At 62.4% G+C, this 11,123-nt stretch overlaps 1 protein-coding gene across 1 annotated transcript; it reads right to left on the bottom strand.

Moving 5' to 3' along the window:
• Window positions 1-1,100: 1,100 nt before the first annotated feature.
• On the bottom strand, window positions 1,101-10,522 carry TLE6 (TLE family member 6, subcortical maternal complex member). Its single transcript, XM_043586101.1, is given in 15 exon segments — window positions 1,101-1,388; window positions 1,543-1,619; window positions 1,860-2,010; window positions 2,430-2,571; window positions 2,859-3,455; window positions 4,032-4,069; window positions 4,158-4,261; window positions 4,341-4,401; window positions 4,686-4,708; window positions 4,816-5,134; window positions 5,228-5,290; window positions 8,485-8,526; window positions 9,546-9,591; window positions 9,947-10,095; window positions 10,098-10,522. Coding segments are annotated over 15 exon segments (2,013 nt in total). The 5' UTR covers window positions 10,194-10,522; the 3' UTR covers window positions 1,101-1,283.
• Between the last annotated feature and the right edge of the window lie 601 nt (window positions 10,523-11,123).

The following is an 11,123-nucleotide window of genomic DNA, read 5'->3' as shown; positions in this document are numbered from 1 at the left end:
CTGAGAGCCTGGTGCACGATGACACCTGGCCTGGCCTAAGCTGCCAAGCAAACACCAGAGCCCCAGGGGAGGTGATGGTAAGCCGGGAGCTAACAGGAGAAACCACCAGCTGGGAGGGTCATGCAAGACTGTGGGTACACAGGGAACAGCATGTGCGAAGGCTCAGAGGTAAGGCGCTTGGCCAGGTGGAAATGGAGGGAAATCTGCTCCTCCTCGGCTACAGGGGGAGCGAGGTCTCCAGTCCAGACTTAAGCAGAGAGAGCCCCTAGAAATGTGGGTCAGCGGGGACGGGGACATAACACGTCTGTGTTCCTGAAGCTCCTAAGGGCTGCTGTGGAGGACGGTGAGTGGGTGGCTGGGTGGGAGGCCCAGACGCCCCTGGGAACCTTCTGGAGGGAGATGGCAGGGTCCCCGGGGGGAGTTTTGGAGGTGCTTTTTGGGGAAGAGGACAATTCTCCAAGGAAAGCAGACCTCTTGGCACGACTGGGGGTGCTTATGCTGGAGGGGACAGGGCGAGCAGGTGGGGTCAGAGTCCCCATGGGGGGAGGACAAGCCTGCCAGAGACTCATTGCTGTTTTGCTGCGAACTACTGTGTTCTGCACCTGCCTCACAGGGCTGACAGGGGTGGGGGGTGGGGGGTGGGTGGTGGGTGGGGGAGGGACCCGATCACTCTCGGGAGGGCGCCCTGGGCACCGTGGGGCTGAGCAGCATCCCCGGCCCCCACCCACTTGGTGCCAGGCATAGCCCCCCACCCCCAGTCACAACGACCAGAAATGTCCAGATTTGCCATGTGCCCCCCCGGGGGTGAAGTTCACCCCCAGGTGAGATGCACCCATCTAAAGCGATAGGGCATCTTGGGAAGGGCGGAGAACCCCACCCCTCGATGGCACAAATGGCTGGGAGACCCGTCTCTGGGAGATGAGGGGACAGGAAGAAGCGGTCCACGACCACCCCCACTCCCAACAGGGCGGTCAGTGGCTTTGAGGAGATTCTCAGCGAACGTGGACTTGAGGCTGGGAGACCCAGCTGGACAGAGTCCTTCCAAACCTCTGCAAGACGAGCGGGGGTGGGGCGGGGGGTGGGGGACACACAGAACCCTCTGCTATTTCCAATTGCTTTATTACATGTGACAAAGATCGCCGGCCCCTTTGCGCAATGCGGAAGAGACCCGGCTCGCCCACCACACCCCTCCACCATTATGCCTCCACCTTGCTGGGGGAAAGGGACAAAAAAAAAAAAAAGAAAAAAAGGATCCCGAGTCAGGACAACTGGTACCAAGCCCCTCAGTAGGTGACCTGGTACACAGAGGCGTGGTCCCTGGACCCCGTGACAATCAAGCGGTTGTTGGGGGACACATCACAGCACAGGATGGAGGAGGTCTCGGGTACCTTGGAAGGCAGAAGGCCAGCATGAGCTGAGGGGGCTCACCCTCCCCGCCCCTCACCTCTGCTGGCAGTTCAAGCCTGGTCCCTCGGGGGGTCTCTGCATCAGGACCCCTGCGTTCAGCTCCCAGACCTGAACGCTGCCCCCCCCCCGGGGTACCTGGAGCTCCACGGCCCCCGCGGGCATGCTATAGACGCCCACCAGGTCGTCCGTCCCGACGCTCACCCACCACTGGCCTGGGGGGAGGCGGAAGGGACCAGTTTGTGGGGGAAATCGGCATCTGAGGGCAGGGCCCCTGGGGGTCTGGGACGCAGAGGTGGCCCCCCACCTCCCTCTTGCCTCTGTGAAAAGCATCACTGAGTGGTTCCTGCTGATGAAGGGTGTTGGGGGGTCAGGAGGGGTCAGGAAGGCGGGCTAGGATCCTGTGGGAGTCTGGGGACCACAGGGGACTTGCCTGCCCCTTCCTGGCCACTCACCGAGGGGGGAGAACTTCAGACCCAGGATGGTGCCGTCCTTACACCCCACCATGTGCTTCTGGCCCCCTCGGGTGGGCTGCAGCCACTGCTGGCCATTGGCTGTGCCCACCAGCACCCAGTCCTCCTGGGGACTAGGGGACAGGCTCATTATCTGGGGGGCAGGCGGCAGGGAAGAAGCTAGTCAGGTCCCAGCCTGGCCCAAGAGGCGGACAGGGGCACAGGGACCCACCCTGGGGGCCGACCTCCTGCCAGCCTCCCGGCTTCGAGGGCCTAATGAGCAACTTCACACTGTGGGCCTCAGTCTGCTCATCTGTAAAGCAGGTTGGTTCCCTCTACCTTAAGGGCTGACTGTGGAGACTAAAGGGGGCTATGAGCACCTGAAACAACATGAAAATGTCTGATGCTCTTGGGGCTGGAGGGGGGAGAACATCTCTTAACGACCCTCTTCCCGCCAGCACCACTGAGATGTGGGGTCCCATCCGGCCCCCTTCCCCCGACATCCACCTCCTTCTCTGTTCTGAGACCCAGCTACTACTACCTGGCCGACCAGACCCTTCCCAGCCTGCACACCTGAGACTCAAACTGGTACTCCTGAGGCTCTCTGGCAGCCCTCAGGTCCCAGCACCGCAGACAGGTGTCCAGACCCCCTGTCCAGACGTTCTGGTCTTTGACAGCAATGCTCTTGGCCCCATTCGGGTGGCCCGGCAGGTCCCTGGCCAGAAGGGGTATTGGGAGAGGGTCAGGGCTGAGACTCTGAGCCTTAAGCCCCAGGAATTCCCCTCCCCCACCGAACCACACCCGGGTGACAGATGGGGAAACCGAGGCAGGCAAAAGTGCCAGGACTGGGTTTTGAAGAAACCCAGCCAAAGTCTGAACTCGGGCCTTCAATGCTCTCAGATGCAAACGTAAGTGGTCCAGGGGTTTCTCTCCTTCGGGGCTGCTGGATCCCCACTCAGTCTTTCAGGATGACTCTGCGCCCCTCCCCCGCCCAGGCCTCACCTGATGACACTCTGGTCCCGCAGGTCCCAGATCCTGACTGTGCCCTCCGTGAAACCAGCCAAGGCCAGGCTGTCCTCAGGCTTGGAGGCCAGGGCCTGGCAGGTGAGGCCCGCGCAGGGCAGCTCACCGCTCACGTGCAGGGAGGGCGCGGTCAGGTCCCACACGCCCACGCCGGCCAGGTTGTGGCCACCCGCGAGCAGGGTCGTGCTGTCCGAGGACAGCAGGCAGGTGCGCAGGTAGGCCCGGCGGGTCTGCGGTGGGCAGAGATGCAGGGGACCGTCCTCGTCCTCTGCGGCTCTTCTGGCTCCCGCAGGCCCCGCCCCCAGAGCCAGCCCCTCCCTTACCTGTACACACAGGTGGCTCTCGGGATACCTGTCCTCCACCACCTGGCTGGCCAGGCTCCACACTTTGACACCACCCCTGCCACAGGTGAAGGCGTGTCGCACGAAGCTGCTGACAGCCGTGGCCAGCACGGGCTCCCCGTGTTCCAGCGTCCGCACCTTCTCCATTCTGTGTGGGATGGCCCGCTTCTTGGATTGCCAGGGCAAAGCGTCCGGTCTCTTCCACGTGTCCTCAAAGTCCTCAGGGTCCCAGCATCTTGGGAGGGGAAGCCCCGGGGCACCAGCCTACTGGTGAGCCTCTCCGCCCGGAGGGGACCACCCCTCAAACCCGAGGAGCTTCGTTCTTTTGCAGACGTTGGGGTTCTCAGGCCTCGCTTCCCCCACGGCGCTACCCACGCCCCCTCAAGTATTCTCCCTCTCCTAGAAGCAAACATCACCCCCTTCCACCTGGAATGCTTTGCCCCATCCTAGCAAACTCCTACTCATCCATCAAGACCCTAACCGCTATGCCCCTTCCCTCCAGGTAGCCTTCTCGTCCCCAGCTGGGCTCCCCCAGCCTCAGGCCACAAGGTCAGGACTGTCTGCACCCAGCTCTAACACCCTCTTTCCATGGGAGTCCTTTCTGCAAAGCCAGAGCTAGTCACGTGGGGAGGGACAGTGATGCTGGCCTGACGGTCTCCGAGCTGCCCCTTTCCACCCAGATCCCTCAGCTCTGGTTACTGAGGACAGTAATACGGTGGTGCTGGTGTGGAAGGGGAGGACACACCCACATCCCTGGTCCCCTCTACCTGCCAGGGACAGAGGTGCAGGTAGGAGACTGACAGATACTTACATGGGCTTCAGGAAAGGGCGGGCTCTCCCAGCAGGCTCCTGTGGGCGGGACCAGGGTCGCGCTCAGCAACTTCTGCCCCAGCCCTCCCAGCCTTCACGGAGGCCACCGCTCCGGCTGGGGCCTCACCTGGGCCACTCGGGAGAGCATCCCGTCCGCCTCGGTGCCTGGCTCTGTGCTCCCCTCGTGGGAGCCCTCAGGGGAGCTGAGGGAGGGCACAGGTGGGCTGAGAACTGGGCAAAGACAAGAGCAGAGGAGTGGCGGGTGTGGGTCCTCGGGGCAGGCTGCCCCCCCTCCCCGCACTGGGATTACCCAAAGTGTCTTCCATACGTGGTTCCGGTCCTGAGTAGCGCGGTCCCAGGTCCTGACTCTCCTGCCCGTGGGAATTGGGGCGATCAGTTCAGACCAGAAGACCAGCCCAGGGTCAGTCTTAGACCCTGGAAACCTCAGGGAGGCCCAGGCGGTATAGACAGCACTCGCCAACGGCCCCAAGTCCCGTCCTGGGTGGGGCTACAGTCTTGGGACACAGTCCTGAGTCCCCCGAGGGCATGCGCGGCTAAGGACCCAATGGATCCCAGGACCCCAGCACCCAGCCCGAGGGCCCAGTCCAGATCACCGCCAGCCAGAAGCCCAGCCCTCCAGGTACCAGTCACTCACCAGGCCTGGCGCCTGCTCTGTCACTAGGACGAAGGGGGGGGGGGGGACAGGAGGACAAGGTTCAACTGTGCTGCCCCTGGACAGCCCCCTCCCTCCCCACCCCCCAGCCCCTCGCCCGCGGGAGGCTCACGTGTGTGCTGCAGCCGCTCCCCCTTATTGTGGGTCCCGGCGAAGATCTGCCAGAGCTGCTCGGTCAGGACGTCCTGCCAGAGCTGGGGCTCCGAGTCCCAGGACGCCGGCGTGTCCAGCTGGTGGGCTGGGGCGTCGTCCACCCCCGAGCGCTGCGTGAGCCAGTCTGAGGACCTCACGGCCACGACATCCTCGAAGTGCGGCCCCTGGAGACTGGAGCGCGGCGGGGTCGGGAGCGCCGGGTGCGGGGAAGCCTCGGGGCTGGGGGGCCCCCAGGAGTGCCGGTCAGCCAGCCCACCCGAGACCTGGCTCGAGGGCTCCTACAAGCACACGGTTGGGAGGGGTGGGAGGGGGTGCCCTTGGCCCCGAGCCCGTCCCCTTCCCCATCCCCACCTCGAGGGCCAGGCACCCACCTCCCCCGGCTGGAAGCCCCGGGGTCGACTCCAGGTCTCCATGGTCTGCAGGAAGTTTTCTGCCTGGAGGGGCAGACGTGTCCCAGCTAAGCCTCTGCAGCTGGACAGCCCCGGGGCGCAGACCTCCTCCTGCAAGTGTCCCTCAGTGTGCGAGGCGGGGACACACTGCCTGCCTCGAATGGTTCTGGGCGGATTGATTGGTGGTAACACAGAGCCCTCGGCACCGGGCTGAGTGTGAAGAAAGTTCTTTGTACCCAGAACTCAGCAGCAGGTGGTAAAGCCTACCCCTAAAGGCCAGTCAGTTTCATAAAATGGCAGAAGGTAGGATCCGATCTGGTCCTCACCCCAGGACCTATGCCCCTCTGCGTGGGGACATGTGCGTTTGCTTAAGTGCTGGAAGCGTATTAAGAAATCGACGAGGGGGACGCCTGGGTGGCTCAGTCGGTTGAGCGTCCGACTCTTGATTTCCAGGCAGGTCATGATCTCACGGTTCATGGGTCTGAGCCCCACGTCAGGGCTCTGCTAACAGGGAAGAGCCTGCTTGGGACTCTCTCTCCCTCTTCCTCTGCCCCTCCCTCTCCCTGTCTCAAAATAAACAAACTTAAAAATGCAATTCCTGGGGCACCTGGGTGGCTCAGTCAGTTAAGTGTCAGACTTCAGCTCAGGTCACGATCTCACGGTTCATTAAGTTTGAGCCCCGCGTCGGGCTCTGGGCTGATGGCTCGGAGCCTGGAGCCTGTTTCCGATTCTGTGTCTCCCTCTCTCTCTGCCCCGCCCTTGTTCATGCTCTGTCTCTCTCTGTCCCAAAAATAAATAAATGTTAAAAAAAATTTAAAAAAAAAAATGCAATTCCTCCAGTCTCAGGCAGGTGCTCAACAGCCGAGCAGGACAGCACAGACCCCAGAAGCAGGGGTCCCGAGAACATGCCTGCGTCCGGGCTGCGGGCAGACCAACCCTCTTGGCCACTATTCCCAAGAATCCGCGACGGGGAGCCCCCGCCTCATGGTGAGATAGGGACCTCGATGGGAACAAAGTGCAGCTACATTTAGTCCAGTGCCAGACTAAATACAGCGGGAATGTTCTAGACCTGGCCGTCTAATGCAGTGGCTGCTGGCTTCGAGTGGCTACCGGGCACTCGAAATGTGGCTGGTGCCACGTGTTTAATGTCAACCCAGCTCCCGTGGCCTCCCGGAGAAGACGGCGTGGAGCTGGTCTTGGGTCTGTGGCTGTGCCAGCAGCGCCCCTGCCTTGTCAACGCGCACCCCTCCGTGGTGGGCACGGAGAAGCCGCCCAGAGTTGTCTGGCCCAGGGCAACCTCCAAAATCCTGGGAGAACGCTCTGATCCATGAAGGGAGAGAGCCGATAAAGCAGTGCGGTGTGGGTGCCAACCGCGGTCTGTCCTATTTAACAGGACTGGCATTCCCGTCTTGCAGACGAGAAAACAGAGGCCCAGAGAAGCAGAGGCAACTTGTCAAAGTCAGGACGGGGCTTACCTGCTTCCATCTGGAGCCCGGGGAGGCAGGCAGAATGGTGAGGGAGGGGGCGGGCAGCGGGACCCCCTCTCGTGGCCCCTCTCGGGACCTGCCTCCTGGGGCAGCGGGTGATGGGTTCCCCAGCTGGGCCTCCCAGCAGCACGCGCCCAGGGGAGCCTTCCCCAACTCGCCCTGGCTCGTTAATCCGCAATTTACTGGCACTTGAGTGCACTCAGCATGGAAAGAGCTCCCTCCTGCCTGCTAGCTGGCCCTCCCTGGGGAGAGGAGCTGGCTGGGCCAGCCTGCTGCTCGGGATTTTAAATGTGCAGCAAGGAAGCTGGGAAAACAGGGAGCGGGAGACCGAGGGGAGAGGACAGAGGAGTCTCTGCGGGACTACGCGGCCAGCAAGGGTTCTAGGGATCCTCCCCGGAGTGGGTGTGAGGGGGGCTCCTGGCTTGAACAGCAACTCTCGGGGGGCCTTGTCCCCTACATCCCTATACTCAGCAAGTGCTGTGGGGATCCCCCCAAATCCACAATCTGATCAGTTCTCGCCAGCAAAGCATTAAGTGACCACCCCACCCAGACGGTCCCGTCCTCCTGCCCTGCCCCCACAGTCCGTCCTCCAAAGGGCGCCCATGAGCGCCCAAGTCAGGTCTGCCCCTCCCTGCCTGCAGCCCTCCAAGGCTTGCACCACCCTGTGGGAAAAGCCCAGTCCTCCCCGAGGCCCCCACAGCCCTGCACCACCTCCCCTCCCTTCCTCTCGTCCCTTCATCGCTAGGTTCCAGCCACTTACACGGGCATGGTCTTGCCCCAGGACCTTTGTCCCGGCTGTGTCCTCTGCCCATTCTGCTCCTCCCATCCTGGACACCTGCACTCCCTCTCTGGTCACCTTCCCAGCAGGCCTTCTCACTCCCACCCCTGCCCTCCTGTCCCCCTGGGCGGCTCGGTCCCATCCCCGCGCCTTGCCCAGCCTTCACCGTCCGACGCTCTTGTTTACCAAGCTCTCATCACCCCAAGGGCACAGGTTCGTCTGTGTCCTTCTCTGCTATTTCCCTGGCGCCTGCAACCACACTTGGCAAGAAGGTGATGGATAAGGAGCTGTTGAATGAATAACCGTGTTCTGGTTGCTTCCTGCCCCCCCCCCGCCTCCCCCCCATCAGTCTCTCCCTGTTCTGTGCACTGCCCACCCCAGGCCCTGCTAAGTTGCAGACACGGACCTGGCCTTCCGCCAGTCACATCTGGCACAGGCAGAAAGTCCTGCCAGCGCCCAGGAGAGGGGGCCAGGTGGCGGAAGGACAGGCAGGACTGGAAGACAGGCTTCGGCTCGGGCACAGAGCCCTGTGCTGGGAGCCCGGGCCCCTGTGCAGACCTGCCCCCCCGCCCCCAAGCTCATGTGCGATCCAGGCCCTGAGAACCCTCAGGCGCACGGAAGGCCACAATCCGGGTGTGCCTGGCACATGACAGGCCCTTTGGGGCAGAAGTGACAGACCTGCAGAGTGCTGACTGAAAGGGTCCCTGGCCTCCTCTGAGCCACGCAGGGACCTGGGAGCAGGCCGGGGAGGAGCCTCAAGAGGATGGGGGACGGGCTCCGGGTCAGGCTGCCCTCCTCTGCCCGCAGCACTCCAGGGCTCCCACCTCCTTCGGGGTGAAAGCCCACGTCCTCCCCACGGGCCCCACAAGGGCCCCCACAACCTGCCCCTGTCATAGCCTCTGTCTCTCCCCCCCTTTTTCCTGTCTTTCAAGGAGGGGCAGCCGCACCCCAGCTCCTGGTCATCAATCACTCACCTGCTTGTGATGTTCCTGGAGACCCTGCCGGATCTTCTGGAGCTGCAAGGGAACGGCAGGGATTGCACCGAGGCGGGGGAGGGGTGGGTGGCCAATGGAAGCGGACAAGAGTAGGAATCGAACGCTGTGCGTGCTTCTCCCCAACGATGTGGTCCTGGATAAGGTGCTCTACCTCTCCGGTCACTACATCTATCAAATGGGACACCACCCACCACACAGAGTGGGAGCTAATCAGGGACACCCTTGGATTTCATTCTCATGGTGACGTTCAAAGACTCCCCAGGACCACAAGGCCCTACGCACCTGCCCCCCCCCCCCCCCCCCCCCCGTCCCTGTCCCCTCCCTGCCTCCCTCCCTCTCTCCCTGCTCCAGCCACAGGGGCCTCCTGGCTTTTCCTCCTCCAGGCCCATTCCTAGCCCCAGGGCCTTTGCACAGGCTACACCCTCAGCCTGGAATGCCCTTCCCTGCTCTCTCTGGATTGAAAGGCTCCTTATCCTCCCTACCTCACAGGGAACATCACTTCCTCCCGGAAGCCCTTCCTGACTATCTCAGCTCAAAATCTTGACTCCCGTCCACCCCCATCATCTTCTGGCTTCTTTATAGCGGTTACGGCTTATGAATCCGGTTTCCCCGTTCACTTCTCTCTCTCCCCCCGCCTAGAGGTGCCCTGTGTCCAAGGAGCTCGCCACGAGTCAAGAGTGTACACTTAGTCAAGTTAAAGATCCAGTTCCTCACAAGTTCTCCATGGGCCGCGTGTGGCCGGCGGGGTGCCATATTGGGCACCGCTGATATAGAACATTCTCCTCATTGCAGAAAGTTCTAGAAGACGGCACCATACTAGCGCATACCCTCCCCAGGAGCAGGGGCTCCTGTTGCCTATCCTTCAAGGATGAACTGTCAGCCAAAGAAACGCGTGGAATTTCTAACTTTTGCAGCGAGGCCAGTATTCACGAAGAACCCCCTTGAAGAAACTGGCCCAAAGGAAGCAGGAGTAGGCGCAGGCGAGGGGGTCCCCAAACCCGGCTCGCCAGGCCGCCCGGGGCCCGCCCGGTGGGGCTCACCGCGTGGTACGTGCTCTCCACCTGCGCCGTCAGGTGAGGGGGGAGCCTGAGCGGAAGAAAACCTCCGGTGAGACGAGCCTTCAAGCCCCGCCCCCCAGCCAGCCCCGCCCCCGCCCGGGGAGGCCCTGGAGGCGGCGTCAGGAGACGCGATCATAGGTCTTGAAACAGACAATCGAGGCAAGTACATTCGTGCTAAACAACACAACTCGAAGATGTACGCGGGGGCCCGGATTGGTGTTGCCGGTTTTCCGTTTGCTTCGGGCTCCAAGGCGGCTCCCCGCCTGCCATTACTCGTTCTGTCTCTGGGGCGAGGGGCCCCGGGGCCACCGAGAGCGCGGACGGGACGCTCTCTCCCTCCGGGGGCCACAGCGGGACCTCCAGCCCCTGAGCGCGGCCGTCACCTGGGAAACTGCCGCCGGAGCTGATCCAGGACGTCCGGGGAGTTCAGTTCGGGAGAAGCCTGGGGAAGGGGAGAGGAGGTAGATGAACGGCGGCCTCCCGCCGCCCTCAGGCCACAGCTCCCATGTGCGCCTCCCTCCCCGCCCCCCAGGGGGTGGGCTGGGGGCCTCCTGAAACCTCCAGGGGAACTCGCTTTCTCCGGTCACGTGAGTCCCCACCCAGCCCCCTCACCCCGGGAGTATCTCCCATTTTGCAGCTTGGCCTAAAGTCTCAAACACGGACTCTCTGCAAAGTCCTTGCGAGACAGTTTGCCCACACTGTTGGAAAGGGGTCGTTTCTGGAGCAAGGGGCTTCTACTTGTAAAATATTAACCAGAGATGCTGCAGTCATGTGTTGGTCACCTGGGGGATAAGAAGCAAGTGTAATTTACAAAGGGCCTTGGCACCTGTCGGGAGGTGTGACCGGTTAGCGCCCCCAGCCTGAAGGCCTGGCCACTTGCCCGTGACCCTCCAGCAGGAGCAGGACAGCCAGGTTTGAGCCCAGCTTCCAGGAATAAGCACCCACAGGGGTAAATGCCTCACCAGGCCCTCCTCACCAAAGTTCCTGGAGGCCTCCTCATGCCTTGGGGGTGCTCCTGGGGGCGGACATGGTCCCAAGAGGTCATCTTCAGGCAGTAGCCACAAGGACTTTAGCCAGGAGACTCTAAAAGCGACAGAGTGATGGCAGGTCCTGAGGGCAGAAGGCCAAGCAGCCAGGGACAGAACCAGCACCCACCCACCCCCACCCAGTCTCCCCTCCAGGACCCAGGCCTGGATCCCCATCACCTCCCTGACCTGAGCACTGCATGACCTATATCCTGTGTTCAGTTACCAAACGCCGGGGCCTCCAGCTGCCCCAACGGATGCTGGGCCGCATCCAGGGGCCTCATCCCAAGGGCTGGGAGGGAGATGGTGTCAAACACGTACACCCCCCTACCAAATGCTGCCAGGGCTGGGGGACCCCCCCGAGAAGGACGCTAAACTTCAACCTCAGTTTTGAGACAGTGTGAGACAAATTTGAGTACGGGTGAACGTCACTGGGAAGGGGTTTTGCAGGATGAGTAAGAGTTGGCCAGGGGAATTAGGACGTCTCAGACGCGAGGAAAGGGACCGCTCTCCACCCCAGTCACTCCTGTGGCAC

Source organism: Prionailurus bengalensis, chromosome A2 (assembly GCF_016509475.1).
Source record: "Prionailurus bengalensis isolate Pbe53 chromosome A2, Fcat_Pben_1.1_paternal_pri, whole genome shotgun sequence".
NCBI lineage: Eukaryota > Metazoa > Chordata > Mammalia > Carnivora > Felidae > Prionailurus > Prionailurus bengalensis.
Note: the sequence above shows the minus strand (reverse complement) of the source record. Positions and strands in the feature narration are given on the sequence as shown.